This window comes from Poecilia reticulata, linkage group LG4, assembly GCF_000633615.1.
Source record: "Poecilia reticulata strain Guanapo linkage group LG4, Guppy_female_1.0+MT, whole genome shotgun sequence".
Classification (NCBI taxonomy): domain Eukaryota; kingdom Metazoa; phylum Chordata; class Actinopteri; order Cyprinodontiformes; family Poeciliidae; genus Poecilia; species Poecilia reticulata.
Genome location: NC_024334.1, coordinates 9093266 through 9110765, shown reverse-complemented (window position 1 = coordinate 9110765; position 17500 = coordinate 9093266). Strand labels below are relative to the sequence as shown.

Sequence of the window (17500 nt, the reverse complement as noted above, 5' to 3'; positions counted from 1 at the left end):
TCGGACCTCCGGCGAGGCTGTATCCACGTCCACGACTGGCTCACGCCCTCCATTCCGCGCCCAGTGCTCTGCACCGTGGACACCACAGCGAACGAGGTGGCCATTAAGCTGGAGGGAAGTAAATCTGGGGCTGTCCTGAGAATAAACTGCAAACCCGCTGCTGTATCTTCTGACCTAAATGATCTTTGTAAAGATAGTAATGGACATATGGAGACCGTGGATGTGAAAACTCCTAAATTKGAGGAGAACGAAAACACGAAAAATTGCCCTGAATCTAAAATGCCCTCAAATTTTTTTATTGATGACAAAACTGACAGTAACTCTTCATCTGAGATCTGCTTGAATGACATTGGCATTGATTTGAGCCAGAGTGCTGCAGACTGTTTTGGGGCATACTCTGGTTCAGATATGGAGAGCAGCACCTGTGAGGACTTCAGCCCAGGTGGCCCCAGGAGCACAGAGCACCAAGACTCCCTCAGTGAGAGCCTGGGTGTGGGTGTCGACTCCTCAGTGCCGAGTCCCAACTGTGACAGTGCCACAGAGGGACCTGACCCGTTTGAGAGCTCCTCGGATGAGCTGGAGCTCACCTCCTCCCCAACACACTCGACGGACAATTCTGCAGCAGACCAGCTGCCCTCAGAAGCCCATAACCAGGACGATGATACTAAAAGTGACACTGTAGATACCCCCGAATTAATCAAAGCTCCCTCCAAATGCTCCAGCAGCTCTCTGACTCGGCCTCTCACCAGCCAACCATCTGTCAGGCCTGACCAGGAGATCCCTGTGGGCGGCGGAGACTGGCCCGAGCCCCTCAGTACCTGTCCGACCCCGACCCTCTTCATCCAGCTGCATGGGGGAGTCGTGCGGCGGCTGGCGGATGATGAACGGCCTCTGCAGATCCTCAACCAGTACCTCACCAATCTGGGATTCGAAGACGAGTGGAGGGTGCAGGAGGAGGGGATGAATCCTGAAGTCGGCTGCCTTATACGCTTCTACTTTGGTGAGAAAGGTTTTGTGTATCACAGAAAYGGGTTGATTGCAATCTGTTGCAGTAASTGAAGGGCTGATTCGATCTTTGCAAGTTAAGCAGTGAGAGACCCAAGCTGTTGCAGACCACTTCAGCAGTGCTTGGTTTGTCTCYACTCAGTTATTGTTTATCCATTCTCAGTGTACTGTGAGTACCGTCTTTGTGTTTGGTCATTGAAACTGTGAAATGAGTGTATGCAATTGTCCTGCCCGCACAATACCCAGTGGTGTGCCTTTAAAGCAGCTCCAGCCCCTCTGGCTGCTGCCCAGTAAGATGACACATCAGAAAGTAACAGGTGTCGTCCCTCAGCTCGCTGAAGACTGATGTTCAGTCTTTTCACGGCAGGCTTCTCTTCTTAAAGCCCCTCTGTTGTTTTTGTTATTGATAACGAACCTGTTTTGCAGATAATCCGGGTAAGAGGATAGGAAAAACATCCATGATCTCCTTTGGGATTAGCACAACTGGATACTGTTTTTTTGACCTTGTTTTCTACACCATCAACAAAGAACAGGGAGCTATAGAATCAGGAGCTGAGCGCCTGATTGCAGCTAATATTATCTTGTTTTCCACASAGAGATTTCAATAAATAAAGCAGGTAACACTGATCTGTCTTTAGAAAATATCTTCCTTTCTACTGCAAATATGGCAATTTTCTGATATGAAGAGCATTAAAAKGCAGTTATCAAAATAATAGTTTTGGATTTAAAAAATGTACATTTATTTTGACAGCTAAAGTTATTGCATAAATGTTTTTTTTACATTGTGTTCATGTTAAAATTAAATTAGGGACAGTAGCTTTGGTGAATAATTAAATACAATACATATTTTACTTGGTCAGATTTAGTAAATATTTTTACAGTTAGAAATGTAAGGATCATGTTGACTTCATTTTTTTATATATGCATTCTAGTGAGTATATTAAACTTATAATTCTTATTTTAAACCAATTTTTTTGCCAACATTCTCCTAGATTATCTCACTCATTATATATGCATGCTTATCTCTCAAAATCATAATCATCTAACATAGACATAATGCTACTTAACACTTTATTAGTTGCTGTATGGAAAGCAGCCAATCCAGGTGCACCATTCATTTGCCTTGGCACTGATTGGCCGTACGCCCAAGAACGAAGACAAGAAACATTGTGAACGTTAGCTTCTGAGTTAGTGCCATCATGGTTTCCACTGTGGATATTGAKGCATATTATGAGGTGTTTGAATTATTAAGACAGGCAGTTATAAGCATTTTTAGAGGGGGTCTCTAAAAAGCTATACCGGGGGTCTTCTGTTTTGGTTTCATCAGTGATTTAAACRGTTATCAGACTTTGAAGCCAGCTTCTCGCAACAGTCTGGGACATCTGCAGTAACCTGAATTAAGCGTTTGCTGTTGGAACCCTACAGATGGCAGCAGTTGAGCTATGAGGCAACCGGGAGAGGTCAATATGTGTGACTGACATGATAAGCAGCTAAGAGATGATGTCAGGTGACAATGATTCACTGGCATCCATCCAGCTTCTTGAGTAATTTATACCTCTTTTGTTTTTGGGAAGAACTAGGAAGTAAAGTTCTTTGGAAGATTCTAATTTTTGTGTACTGTTGGTAAGTGTGGTTTGGCACATTCTGGGTTGTTGACTTCTGACTAAGGGATTTTGATACAGCACAAATTCCACCAGCAAAGTGCCATGTGCACACATCTCTTTCTGTCATACCGACTTGCAGTGTGCTGACAGTAAGAGAAAAGTGACCTTAGGGGAACTCGGATTTCACCTCCTCAGTGTTTCAGATCTCTCTGAGACAGCTGGAGGCGAGACCTCATCCATCCAGAGGACGCTGCTTTAATCCACAAGGTTAAAGACTGATTCCTCAATCGGTCTGAACTCKGAGTTCGACGGTAATCGTTGGCAAAGTTGTTGCTGGTTGTTCCGTCGCAAAAGGGAAGAAGGACGTTTGGATACTTGGTGGAATTGGAATAAAGGTTCAGTTGAAAAATGAGTAATTGCTTGATGAGAGGCAGGATTTCCTCTAAACAGAGAAATAGAAGGAAGGAAAGGGCATGTAACAACAAAACATATCATGTGTACACCGCCCAGGGAAGGGTGGATCCACACAACACATAATTCRCTCTATTGTTCAAATAGAAACAGGATGACAGCAGCTAGAATACCCCTGTCAATCACAATAGAATAAACCTCAAATGTTCATCTGAAAGAAAGTAGATACTTTTAACCCCATTATGCTTTGAAATATGCAGTAGAAGCACATCTTTTAGGTTTTCTGGACTCAACCATCAGGCTTTGTCTATTTGAAGCAAAATGTTTCAAAAGTTGTCTTGCATCAGMAGAGGTTAGAGTGTTTYTGTTCCTGTGTGTACCCACCCTGCAACACTGACRGCTTACGATAAACGGTGAATGTGTGTGTCCTTAGATTTCTGAAAATCTGAACATTAATTCAAATTCAATAAAATCTTGCTTTTAGGTGGAAAGCAAGATTTTATTTTAAAAATGCTCCAAATAAATCATGTATACAAACATAAAAAGTTTTTGTATTAATTTTTACAACAATGGTTTATGACAAAGCAAGTTGTTTGATTGTGCGTCATAGTCAGTGTTCCCTGAATGGACTTTTTGGCTCAATATGTTTTTTTCATGTACCCTCTTTAATTTTCTTTATGTCCTTATCCATGATCTAAACCTTTATGTGTGGCTAAAAAGAAGGGGGAGAGATATTTACATTGTGTGTAAATATATCTCCATATATAGCTCCACCTAAGTTGTTGCTCAATGTTTCAAATGTCAATGTTTTTTGCAATGGGCAAAAAAAAAAAAAAATCTGAAAAAGTACTTTGACACATGAACTCGTGTTTACTGTTGCCTCTGCTTTCTGCCTCTGACTCAGCACCCTGAAATACTCACGCTTCACACGATTTTCACTAAAGAAAAGGAAGTGCAGCTCATTGAGCGGGATCCTTCTTGTCGCTGCCCTCCCCCTGTGCAGAGGCAGGGCTGGTGTCTCCGTCGCTGGACGGAGCAGCCAGGAGAACGGAGGTTCCGCTGTTGTAAGACGTTGCGTAACAAGCTAATCTGATTTCAGGCCTCTTTGTGGTTCAGGCCCTTTCATGGGTCTCACTTTCTCTTGTTCCCTGGTGGATTTCATCTGACAGTTTTAGTAGAGGGTACATAGTGGCTGTGAGTGCAGAGAAATTTGAACGCGCGGGGTAAAATGGACTGCAGGAACTGTTGCTAGCCTCAAAGTTTGTTGCACTCTGGTTTTGTTTGTGAATGCTTAAAAAYCCAACAAATCTCATCTGAGTGACTGCTCACTGTGGCAGCCTATTGAGCTTTAGTTCGCTTGCATAACAAGTCTCCTTTTCTGAAAGGGATACCCACAGAGAGGGAGATGATTCACAACATCCCAAAGAGCGAAAATAAATAAATAAATAAATAAAAGCTCTCAACTGCTGGTAAATTTGATCATTAATGATCCTGTTCGGTGTCATTTAACCCTCCTGTCTCTGTCCTAACAGGTAAGCCTCGCAGCGTGGGGGGTTCTGAGCGCGTGCAGCTCTCCGGGGTGTTCAATGTGCGAAAAGGGAAGCTGGCGCTGCCGGTGAACCGCTGGTCAAAGCGTCAGGTCACACTGAGTGGAACCTGCCTCATAGTGTCGTCGGTGAAACACGCCCACACGGGCAAGATGCACATCCTGCCCCTCATCGGAGGAAAGGTGAGATGTTTTCTGCTSATTTTTAATCAGGAACATCTATCCTGTGACATGAATGTGCACTGCAGTGTGCCAAATAAAATAAACTCTTTGAAAAGCTTGTTGCTCCTCTTCGCCTGTGTGGTGGSGCTGCACAAAAAAGACGAAAATGACACTAAAACCTCAGAGGAAAATTCTGAGCGCAACTTTGAATGCATTCACATAAGCATTCCAGTGGAATAAACAGGGCTGGTGTGAATGCACCTTTTGTTTAATTAGATTTGCCTAGATGCTTTTCACCCACTTTCCCTTTTAGTTTGTCAACATAATCCACCTTTTGTTTTTTTTGGGAGGGGGTTTTACATATTTTTCCTTCTAAAGTTAGAATTTTTTTTCTAATCGTTCAAATTCTTGAGTAACAGCTGTCAATATTTTCTCAACAAATATTATTGTTTCTTTGGACTTTGGTTGCCTTTAAGCATCAAGACAGCTTGTGTACATAAACAGCCCTGTTTCATCCCTTGATCAGGTGGAGAGTTGCGTTTCTTGTAGACGGTGGGAACTGAAATGCGTCCTTTGTTTCAGGTGGAAGAGGTGAAGAGGCACAGCCACTGTCTGGCCTTCAGCTCTGCCGGTCCCCAGAGTCAGATCTACTACGTCAGCTACGACTCGTACGCCGAGCACCTGCGCTGGCACAGGATGGCCTCCAAGGTACAAACTCCAAACATTGAACTGCTTCACAATTTTAAATGTTTACATTTTTGYCAAACTTCCCTCATAATGTTTCGGGATCATCTTAAAGCAACAATTTTCTGTTCTCTGCTCACAAAATCTGGCTTTAATTTTTAAAGATTGGTCTTTAAGCTGGCTGTCACAAGCTTCTCTCRTGGCCTTTAAGTCGCCTTTCTCGTCCCGTTTCTACCCAGATCGCCTCCCAGAGGGTGAACTCTGTGGACCTGTCCTGCTGCAGCCTGGAGGAATTGCCCGGTCAGCTCTTCTACAGCCAGGACCTAACGCACCTTAACCTCAAGAACAACTTCATGTCCCTACATAAAGGTGTTCCTGCACTCACCAGGTGAGACTGTTCAGCTCACGCACAACACTCTTAACGAGACTGTTCGCAGTTTTCTGTTTCTTTTCTGGGGATATGCCACATGCTGGAAAGAGGAAGCAGTTTTGCTGAAATTACAGCTGCTCTTGTGGTTCTGAATGAGCTGCAGTGGAGATGACGGACATGACATCATGTGACCTCTTTGGGCTGGGGACGTCTCTTTGTATTTAGGTCAACATTCTGAATTAGTTACCGATGTTCAGCTCCTGTGAGGTTTAGGAATCCTTTTGCCCTTTAACCCTAAAATATAAGCTGAAAAAAAAAATTAATTTCAAAACCTAGATCTTCATTTTTTTCCGTGAAAAATCTTACTTTTGGGGAAGTTACATAAACACTTGGTAAAACTGAACCTGGCACTCTTGGAAAATTCCCTCTTCAAACCACAAGTTGATTGTTCGCTTTTGGTCAGAATAGAAACTGAAACTTGAACAAAAAGTATAAACGTAATGTAAGAAACGTCCCCAGCCTGCTCTAAATAATACAGTGTTTCCAGACGTTGTCAWCCACCATGCGAGTGCTGAAAGCAGCGTGTCAGTTGGATTCCATCAAAGATGTTCTTCCTCAGATGAGCTTCGGGGCTCATCTTACAGTTTGTGTACACAGCTGTAGATTTGGTCAGGTGGGGAAGCTGACTACTTGTTTTGAATAAAAACAACTCGGCCGAAGACATTTTTACAGATCTATACTCGTGTGTGTGTGTGTGTGTGTGTGTGTGTGTGTGTGTGTGTGTGTGTGTGTGTGTGTGTGTGTGTGCGCGTGTGTGTGTGTGTGTTCTCAGATGTTTTCACAGGGAGGAAAGTAACCACAGTAAATCTGTTAACAGCTAGCTTATCCACAGCCAGTATCGTAATTTTGGTAAAACGTTGCTGGAAACAGATATTKTCCAATCAGTTCTCAGATTCCACCTCTCTTTATTATAACTTAATGTCGAGCAAGCTAACACTGAAGGCTGACATTTACTTGATGGAATTTTACATGTACACCACTATTGTTTCTGGATAAATACAAACTTCCCAGGAAGGGTTTTCCATTGTTTTGTTTTTTTTAACTATGGATTGCTAGTAACTTTCCCCTTTGAAGGTCTTTCAGCCTCAGTCTGACCATAAAGCTGGTTTAGTTTAGGCCTATAAGGGAGGCACAGTTTGCATGGAATAAAAGAACCAACACAAGAATAAACYGAAAGAAATTAGGCGATTTCCATCAAAATACTTTGATATGGATATATAATGAAAAAACATTTGAAACAATTAGAAATTCTTAATATTTTTCAAGYTGATTGTTTGAGCCAATCAAGTTTAAGCCAAAATACATKGTGAATTTGTTTATCAAAGAGATTTAATGAAATTATAATTATTAAATTAGAAAAAACRTCTTTTTATTACCTAATTTAGAAGAAGGTCAGAGTCTTATTATAGCAAAGATGAATATCTGTGTAACTCTGTGTCTGTTTTTCCCCTCCCTCTTTCATTCGGTGTCTCTTTCTCTTTTGCTCTCTAGGTTCTGTAAACTGAGAAGCCTGAGTCTGTCAAATAACGCTCTGTCTGAATTTCCTCTGGCCCTCTGCGACATCACTTCGCTCTCAGAGCTCAACCTGTCTGGAAACCGTCTCTCCTGTCTGCCTGCAGAAGTCGCGACCATGAACAAGTAAGTGAGGGCCGCAGTGAGCACTGAAGCGCCGTGTTGCACATGCGCGGAATGTTTCCTCACTGACCTGCATGCGGCTGACAGAGACTTTGATGCTGAGGCATCAGTCCAGAATAATCCCTCTGTGCATTAGAGGAGCATTTGGCTGAAAACCAAACATGTGTCCTGACAGTGCAGAGATTCCAGCTTCAGTGCAGAGTCATGCTGATTCTGTCGCTGCATCAGGAATGTAACCAACTGGATCTCCAGAGACCCGCTTGTCAGGCATTGTAGATATTCTCAGAAGAGTTAATGTTTAACAACACACAAGGTCGGGACGGCGGAACATGAAAACACCACGACTGTCACAGTGGAGTTTGTTTTATTGCAAGTAGTTTTAAATTTTAAAGTCTTAGATTTTAATAAGTTAATATGTGATATGATAAATGAAAAAAATGTTCGTCTGCACAAACACACTTGCATGACCGGGACAAACATGGTGTTACATCACAAATGTAAAAACAAAAAACTGATCGGGAASGATTTTATGGCCGACAGTCCCGATCAACTATCACTCTGCCAGAATGCAAATTTCAGAACTTTTCTTCTGTCAGGGAATGTGCCACACTTTACACCAAGTTAAGGTAACCACACTCTTTGGTATGGAAGTTCTTACTGAGTAAAGAAGATGCTGTTAGATTATGGCACAGCTGCTCYTTTTAGTCCCTTTGGGTCACTGGGTCCAGTTACATCCATGTTGGAACATGATGCTTTATGCCAGATCAAGAAATATATGAAGCCTTCCTGGAATCTCATTTGAAKAATGAGTCTAATGCCTCTGCTCCTTATGTGTAAAACATGACCGATTACAGAAAGACTCCCTTATAATTACGATAGATTACTTCAGTTATGAAATAAACATTGTAGCCAACAGTAGATCAGACTCTTTCCCTTTGTTATTACATTGAACACCATTATTTTACTTTGAATGGATCAAGTAGGAAAAAAAAGATCTTATTATGTATATGTTTTAAGAGGTGGAAAACGGAGAGAAAAAAAGAAGCTGTAACTTGTCTTGTAAAGGAAATGTGCTGCAATCCTCTTTAGATTTTATTTGTACAGATGGCTGGGTTCCATAACATGGGAAATTTGACTTTGTTTTTAAATTTCCTGTGAGGCACAGGGAGAAACTGCTCTGTAACTGGACCCTATTTTGGAGAAGTTTTATTTTTGACATTTTTTTAAAGATTAAGTTTTCAATTTGTCCAAAACTAATAACATGCTCTCAGATTCTTTATGCGCAAAGAGTTGGAGCTGACRGTTAGATTTATCATTATCAGTGCTGCAATGAATCAACTTTTGCTTCCATCATCGTRAATCAGGCTGAAGTGAGACATTATGTCAGCCATATTTGTTCTAAGCTCATCATAATATATTTGGATTTGATAGGAAAACGAGTCCTGACTGTTTTGATCTGGGTCTTCAGTGCTCTCTGTGTTAACCGTTACCTCTCCTCCTCTGGCCAGCTTGCAGACTCTCCTCCTGGACGGGAACATTGTAAGCTCGCTGCCTGCAGAGCTGGGCTCTCTGGAGGGCCTCACCTACCTCGGCTTGTCCTTCAACTGTTTCAGCAGTGTCCCTCCTGTCCTGGAGAAGCTCCGAGGCTTGGAAAAGCTCTGCCTGGCAGGRAACCGGCTGTCCGTCCTGGACGTGGCCGGGCTGCAGTGGCTGCACACTCGATATGTAGATGTCAGGTAAGAAGATCAATCACCGTCTAAAACAGTGTTTGGAAGATGAGGAATCCTTACTTRGCATGTAAAAGAAAATATGACAATCTTAATAATTACTTTTTATGATACCAGAAATCCTGTCAATTAGGTGTTGTCAAGGTTTCCAAAGTGCCTGATTTCTGTATGAAGTTTTTAAAAGTGYTTGACCTTCCAACTGTACAGTTTTGTAATAAAGTGCTATCTAAATTTTAATTAAAAGCCTACATTTGGAAAACGTTTATAGCTGAAATCRGATATTGTCACAGACCTAATAAAAAGGCACGCTTTTTTTCCCCAGCTCTCTGAAGTCATTTTTCTTCTTCTAGATGAGTTAGAATTACCAAGTTTATTTATGTTTGCTAAATTCCAGAAAACAGTGAATTTTTTTTTGCTGTTAGATATTTTTTGTAACTTTCTGTGTTGTGTTTAATCATTCAGTTTGAGCAGGAAGGTAATTTACTTTAACACCATGTTTCAGTGTAATAAACACCTATTCCTAATTTCTCAATGGCTTATAGATCAATGGAATTGAAATAAAGGTTATCTTATATTTTCTGTATTAAAGGTTATAATAATTGGGCATTTTAAAATATTTTGTTAAATTATTGTTCTTACACCATTCAGGTGTGTGTGTGTGTGTGTGTGTGTGTGTGTGTGTGTGTGTGTGTGTGTGTGTGTGTGTGTGTGAAGCTGTTCAACACATGTAATTTTTGTCAGATTTAACTTTACCTTGTCCCTGCTGTTGAATGTAGAATACTGTCACAAGACATTATGTACAGTAATGAATTATATCATATAATAATGTATTGAAACTGTCTTTTTTTAGTCCATTTGTATTCAAAGTGTGGTGCTGGTAAAGTTTGAAACCATACCTTGAAAATGCTTGAATTTTGCTATGATAAAATATATGAACCCTGAGTCTCATGACTTCTGACATCTTAGCTTTCTTTAAATTGATATATCCTTAAAAAAAATCTAATTGAAGAGTATAATGTCTTCTCCCTGTGGCTGTAATTCAGGCTGAACAGGCTTGACAAAGTGACAGTGGCTGATTGGGAGCAGCTGCTGCACATCATCCAGCTGGACGTGCGGGATGCTGGTCTACAGGAGYTGGACGTCAGCTGCTTAGGGAAGCTGGAGCTGCTGCGCTGCGACAGAAACTCCCTCTCCCTTCTCAGAGTCAGTGGCCACGCCCTCAAGAGCTTGCACGCCAGTCATAACGGTACCGACACTTATATCACCACGAGACCTTAAACTGACGAGGCCTGACGCATCGCCTTCACACACTGCTGTGCCTGTGTTTACAGAGCTGATGCAGCTGGAGGTGCAGCCYGTGCCAGAGAATCTGACAGTTCTGGATCTTTGCAGGTAGGGAAAATGTCGGCACCTYGCTTTCTTGCGCACGGTGTGCAAAASCTGCGCGCTGACTGGGTTTGTTTTTCTAAAGGAACAAGCTGGGAGGTGTCCCAGACTGGCTGTGTCAGAGCAGCAGACTGGAGGTGTTGGACATTAACCATAACTGCGTCACCGAGCTGCCCATTTGGTGAGCGGCACAAAAACACACCCCACACACAGCCACCGAAGAAGGTCTAATGAACGAAATATGACGAAAGGTTGAGTTAAAGATTCCTAAAACCGTAGTGGTTCCTGGAAAACTTTCAGCTGTCGAGAAAAAAAACCTAAATGATCTCTTTGCAGAAACTACTTGTTTTTTTCTCTTTAATCCACTCAGGATTAAAATTATGCGTCCAGACTGAAATAGAAACATAAATCCTCACTAATGTTTGCTTAAATGTCTCTTAGTTGGAACTTGCACATTCAGCACACTTTGTAACATTGAACGAGCTTCTGGCTGAACATTTGACCAAACTTTATGGCTGAACTGGTTGAGTTCATTTTGAATGGATTGGTTTTTAGACAAACCATTAAACCAATGTGTTGTTTAAARACATTGTCCTGTTGGTGTCCAAGTTTCAACCATCTAGCTACTGATTTGAACTATAGTTAAGGAATTTAGCACTATTGTGTATATTTTATTCTGTATGTTTGTGTAGATGAGGAAAAGTCCACAATAAATTCAAGTTTACCTTCTTGTCAAAAATCAGCAGTTATGCCTTTGTTCTGTCCTAGAAAAAGAATAACTAAACTGTAAGTAAAGTCCCAGATTAAAATGACATTAATGCGTACAAGCAGATRCAAAAAGACAAAGATTGTATAAAAGAAAAAGATGAGGTTCACTTATCTAAACTGATAAATCCATAAATACAATCAAATAAAACTCCCATATCATATATATGTTTTCTTTAATATGGAACTGCATCTTTTTCTGTTCCATCTGGTCGAGCTTATTAGAAGCTATGCAATGTTTCAGCTGTAGACCATTTTGAATAAGCCATTATGTTTGACTTTTTTAAACGTTTCCTTCCCTATTTTCATTTAATAATAGTGCAACATCATTGTTTGTTTATGTTCTATGTAGCCAACCTGAGCCTCTACCACACCACTAAACAGCTGAAGAAAAAAACTCTTAACTTTCTCCTTTCTGCAGGGAAACAGTCTTACAGTTTGTCCATTTGGCCACAATCTACATGATTCATTTCAGTTTCCATATAGACACGGAAACATGAATCTGGATCCAGCTGTGTTGAACGTGTCTCTGTTCTCTGCTGGTCCCTCTTGAGTGTTTAAACTCATTGAACTTTAGCAACAAACTGGAGTTCCACTCACAGCTTTACAGTCCATGGCCTGATCCTCCTGTGTTTGTGTTACAGGCTGCTCTCTAGTGGGAGTCTGAGGAAGCTGCTGGCAGGCTGGAATGACGTGTGCATGCTCCCTGATAGGCTGGAGAGTTCCCAGCTGGAGGTCCTGGACCTCCAACACAACCACCTGACGGAGCTCCCCCACAGCCTGTTCATCAAAGCCCAGAGGTGGATCTATTCTCCTCACATTTCTCTGGCTTTCTTTGTCGTTTTGTTCAATTTTTACATAGTAGTACTTACTCTGTGTTCCGGATTTCATCCCAGCTTGCGCTACCTAAATGCATCGGCCAATAAGCTGGAGGATCTGCCACCAGCTAGCTTGTCAGATGATTCCTGCAGCAGCCTGGAGGAGCTGTATGTGACCAATAACAGCCTGACAGACAAATGCATCCCTCTGCTGACGGGACACGGCCGCCTCAGGGTGTTGCACCTCGCTTACAACCAGCTGCAAACCTTTACTGCCAGGTACAACGCAATAAATATCCGCAATAAATATCTCTGTAAATATATCAAATTATTMATTTAGAGTTTCAGCAGGTCAGTCATCATGCAGGCTAATCTTTGAGGTTGAGTTTCTGTGTTTTCTCCTCCTTCTGCAGTAAACTGGCTCGGCTGGAGCTGCTGGAGGAGCTGGACCTGAGCGGCAACCGACTGAGAGCCGTGCCCACCACCATCCTCAGCTGCCGGAGGCTGCACACGCTGTCCGCCCACTCCAACTGCATCAACACCTTCCCAGAGGTGCTCCAGCTGCCCGAAATTAAGGTTCGTCAGAGGAATCCCGGCATCGATCGTGCTTCAAAAATGCTGAAAATCTTAATTTTTATATCCATAAAATAACTTTGATTTAGCAATGAAATCTACAGAAACATTAAATCCTGAATGTTTTTGTTTTCAAATGTTTTATATGCTTTTGGATGAAATCAAGGCAGCTGACTGCTGTAGTTAGGCTGTTGTCCATGTCCTTAAACATCCAAACAAAGGCAGGAATTTAAAATCGGAGAATCTWTGAAGAAGCACGGTCATGTTGAGCTCTCTCTGTGCCGTTCTCAGTGCGTCGATCTGAGCTGCAACGAGCTGACGGAGGTTACGTTGCCTGAGGTTCTTCCCCCAAAACTCCTGGAGCTCGACCTCACCGGAAACCCTCGACTCAACCTCGACCACAAGAGCCTGGAACTCCTCAAGTATGGACATACAATCTTCAGCAGAAACCTTCAGACACAGAACTGTCTTTAAAACAATTKTTCTCCTTCTTGCAGCAACATCCGCTGTTTCCGGGTGGATCCATCTCCATCTGCTTCTGCCGCGAGCGAAAGCCACGGCGTCCCTGCGGTGTGGAGCCACGGCTTTACAGAGGCTTCCGGAGTCAAAAACAAGTCAGTCTTTAATTACTGGTTCTATTTTACACGCGTTTGTTTAGAATGTSTAGAATTAGAAGTGTTATCTCTGTTGATGAGCCGTTGTCATCCTCAGACTGTGTGTGGCCGCTCTGGCCCAGGACACCTTCTGCGGGATGCGAGAAGCTCTTTATGGCGTCTTTGATGGAGACAAGAACGTCGAGGTGCCTTACCTGCTGCAGTGCACTATGGGAGACGTTCTGGCCGAGGAGCTGCACCGAGGGCCGAGGCAGGAAGACTACATGACCAATACTTTCCTCACCATGCAGCGGTAAATGCTCACCTCACCAGACTCCTCATTAAAGAGGAAGACAGCTGCTTGTTAATGCTGTTTTTTTTGTTGTTTTTTTTGTGGCGTCTTTAGGAAGCTCGGGACAGCCGGTCAGAGGATGGGTGGCTCGGCAGCATTATGTCACATCAGACACGACCCGGTGGCACCCGGCGARCCCGGCAGCTGCTTCACCCTGAAGGCGGCCAACGTGGGCCGCTGCCAGGCCGTGCTGTGCCGAGGAGGGAGAGCGCTGCTGCTGTCCAACGTCCACACCGTCCGAGAGGAGACGGAGTATGAGAGGGTCCGGCAGCACAATGCCGTCATCACAGAGGTAACGAGAMAAGCATTCATGATTTGTTCTTCAACTCTTGGTTGAAATCTAAGGTAGTTTATAGTTTTTCCCTAATCTAAAAGTGATGTAAATCTCTGTATGGATGCTGAATGACATTAATTAGACCTTATTTTAACACTGAATCAGTCAGAGATTAGACAGACAGGTGGAAGTTACCATCTCTCATTTAAGGATGTCCTTATAGACTTTCAAAATCAAAGCTCATAGCGTTTTGTTGTAAACCAAATGACTTAAGTGTTGGGGAGTGAGGGRSGGAGAAAAACATAATTATTTGTGAACTTTTGAAACTTGGTTTCCTAAACTACGTCATTATTAGAAACGTCTACAAAAATATTCAAAATCATTAAAATGTTTCTAAATATACAGTATTTATAGAGTTCAAGTTTTCCAGGTTAAATTAGTTCAACTCCATCATTTTGCTTCCATCCAAGTCATTTTTCTTCCACTGCTCAAACATTGAGTCCTTATTACTACATTAGACATAGTTTACAATAATAATAATTATTCTTATTACGTGTGTTCAGACGCTGAGTTTTTATCATGTCTGTTTCCATCTCTGCAGGATAACAAGGTCAGCGGTGTGACCGACTCTACCAGGATGATGGGATACTCCTTCCTCAGTCCCTCTGTGACGCCCCGCCCACACATCTCCACTGTGACGCTCACTCCTCAGGATGAGTTCTTCCTCCTGGGCAGCCGAGGATTGTGGGACTTGTTGTGTCCCAACGAGGCGATCGAGGCTGTGCGGAACGTTCCAGACGCTCTTGCCGCGGCTAAGAAGTTGGCGACGTTGGCCCAGAGCTACGGCTGCTCCGACAGCCTCAGCGCTGTGGTCGTCCAGCTCAACATCACAGAGGACTGCTGCTGCTTCTGCGAGCCGCCCCCTCCGCCGCCCAGCCCTGGGCCCGCTGCCCAGCCCGCTCTGCATCCCTTCTCCAGCAGCGACGGGGGGATTCCATTGCCGCCCACCTCCTCTGGAACTGTGAGCGAGTTGAGCAGCGAGTTCAGCACCTCTGAGATGAGCAGCGAGGTGGGGTCCACGGCGTCCTCCGAGGAGCCGCCAGCACCGCCCACGGAGCCGCTGAGCTCCCATCTGAACGCTCAGGGCCGGATGGGTGCGCGGCGACCTGCTGCTGGGGGCGGCGGCTTTCAGAGGCAGTTCTCCGGAGCGCTGTCGGACAACGGGCTGGACAGTGAGGACGAGGAGCCCATCGCCGGCGTGTTCTCAAACGGCAGCCGGGTGGAGGTGGAGGCAGATGTCCACTGCCTGCTCYGGCACGGCTCCACTCACTCAAACACCACAAGCACATACAAACCCATCACCCCCGGTAACGAACTCTTGCCTCCTAACCTTACATCCCCGTCTCCCTCACCTGTCCCTCCACCCTCTCCGAACCAGGAGGCTCGCTCAGCCACGCTGGGCCGGCGGGCGCGGGCCAACGGCTCCGTCGCCTGCCAGGGCCGCAGCCAGGATCTGATTGAGGAAGCGGCAGACGCCCCCATCAGGAAACAGGGAGGCTACTTCAATGCCCCCGCCCAGCCYGACCCGGACGACCAGCTGATCATCCCGCCGGAGCTGGAGGAGGAGGTCCGGCAGATCATCCAGCAGCAGCAGGAACAGATGCAGACACACGCCTATCAGAGACCTGCAGACTATTTTGTCACGCCGCTCTGACTGCTGCAGTCCGAATCATCACCACCATCATCATCATCATCATCATCCAGCATCACTGAGGGAGGAGTCTCTGATTTAGTGGACCAGAAACTCTTTTTGAGGTTTCCTGACCCACTTTATTTTGTACTGTTAACAAACCCTGAAACACGATGCAATTTTTGTAACTTTGTTGATTTAAATCTTCACATGTAAATGATTATTACCATATCTATGATATGAAGAAGCACTTTGTGTTGTAGTAGCTTTTCAGATCAGTTCTACATTAAACGGTACTTTAAGAACCGGACCAGCGTTCGGATCGCAGCTCATGGCCTTACAGGTGTCGGAGTTAGGAACTGTTTAACTAACTCCTAGGAGTTTAATACTTTATTTAGTCACTGAGGCTTAACTAATATTCTCTGAGAGAAAAGATGATTATTCCTGAAGGCTGACGACGTTCCAGGTCCGTGTTCTGTAGGTGGCACTGCAACGTTTCTAGTTACTAACAGCTCAGAGYAGCGTTGCAGCAAACAGCACAAGAAGAGACCTACTTTTGCTAAACAATAAAGTTTTCAGATAACTGCAACATGTTTACTTTGTGCCTTCTTTCTCTGAAGTTAAATCATCCAGCAATTTTTAGTTTCAGCAATGACCTGAAGAATTTCACAAGAACCAGCAACACTTTTCCTTATCTGGTCACGTTACAACCACAAACATTATGGCATTTTGTTTAGATTTTATGTGGCAGATCAACAAAGTTGCTGCATATTTGTGAAGCAAAAATGGGATATAGTTGAGATTTTTTGCTAAAAAGAAAAGTCTTAAGTGCAGCATACCTTTTGCATACAGCCACCTTTTTGTTGCTATTTATAGCATGTATGGGTTTGTACATCTTCCCAGCAGAAGAGAGGCTGTTGGTTTTCCTACACAAACATTTGGCATGCAAGACAAAAAGTCCAGTTCTGTCCTTTTCTAACCAGACACTTCTTCCACAGGCTTGGTGTTTTCTGGCTTGTGGCAAAAATGTAAACAGGACACAACTTTTAAATGATTTYTTTGTGACTGCACAGCTAAAAACTTCTAAAAGCTCAACTCAATAAGGAGACGTGATTGATCCATGTTCGTGTGGCAATTTTCAGATTTTTATTTGTTGATTGACTTTAAAAGCATTTCCATGCACTGGACTAATTTGAGTTGGTCCATCATGTAAAATATAAGTTTGTGGTTGTAACATGAGAATGTTACATTTAAGACAGTGTTTCTCAACCTTTTTTGGGCCAGCGCCCCCCTAGCCTTTATCCAGGTCCCTCACCGCCCCCCACCAAAGAATTTGCAGGCTACTTTGCACTGATTATTATTTTATCATTAATATTACTACCACTATTGTAGATGTTTTGATTTTTATGCTTGTTTCTGTATTTATCATCAAAAATAATTTCCCAGGGAACAAAAAAGTCATGGGAATAGAAATTATTTTCACAGGCGTCTACGATAAATGCAATGAACATTCAAGTTAAAATCGGTAGGCCTAACAGCAGCCAGAGTGGAAAAATATTCTTATTCTGTGCCATTTTCTAGTTGTTAAATATTGCACAAAATGACCAGATAAAAGATGTACAGCAATGTCAGTTTAAACTTTGAACTATTAGCAAAACGACTGAGCTCTGCAACATTAAAACATGGATAGAACTGTAACTACATYAATCATAGCTCTTCTTCTCTTCGGTTCAGCTCTGTGCTGCCTTCAGGAGAATGGGACATCAGAGTATCATCCATAAAACTTCACCCACATGGCATTTATTGTGCAAATCAGAGCTTTCAGTGGAAAAACAAAAGTTCCAG

At 43.2% G+C, this 17500-nt stretch overlaps 1 protein-coding gene across 1 annotated transcript in view; it reads left to right on the top strand.

The window, feature by feature from the left end:
• LOC103463407 (PH domain leucine-rich repeat-containing protein phosphatase 1-like) overlaps positions 1 to 16244 on the top strand; it is a 17119-nt gene extending 875 nt beyond the window's left edge. The window contains exons 1-17 of the mRNA XM_008406727.2: positions 1 to 1000; positions 4553 to 4749; positions 5311 to 5436; positions 5652 to 5800; positions 7334 to 7480; positions 8986 to 9213; positions 10248 to 10450; positions 10536 to 10596; positions 10676 to 10771; positions 12000 to 12155; positions 12252 to 12452; positions 12587 to 12749; positions 13038 to 13168; positions 13244 to 13360; positions 13458 to 13652; positions 13746 to 13983; positions 14567 to 16244. The exon at positions 1 to 1000 is cut by the window's left edge and continues 875 nt beyond it. Of these exons, the coding sequence (XP_008404949.1) occupies positions 1 to 1000; positions 4553 to 4749; positions 5311 to 5436; positions 5652 to 5800; positions 7334 to 7480; positions 8986 to 9213; positions 10248 to 10450; positions 10536 to 10596; positions 10676 to 10771; positions 12000 to 12155; positions 12252 to 12452; positions 12587 to 12749; positions 13038 to 13168; positions 13244 to 13360; positions 13458 to 13652; positions 13746 to 13983; positions 14567 to 15679 (4521 nt within the window). The 3' untranslated portion in view covers positions 15680 to 16244. The remainder of the gene's footprint in view (positions 1001 to 4552; positions 4750 to 5310; positions 5437 to 5651; positions 5801 to 7333; positions 7481 to 8985; positions 9214 to 10247; positions 10451 to 10535; positions 10597 to 10675; positions 10772 to 11999; positions 12156 to 12251; positions 12453 to 12586; positions 12750 to 13037; positions 13169 to 13243; positions 13361 to 13457; positions 13653 to 13745; positions 13984 to 14566) is intronic.
• Positions 16245 to 17500: the final 1256 nt, after the last annotated feature.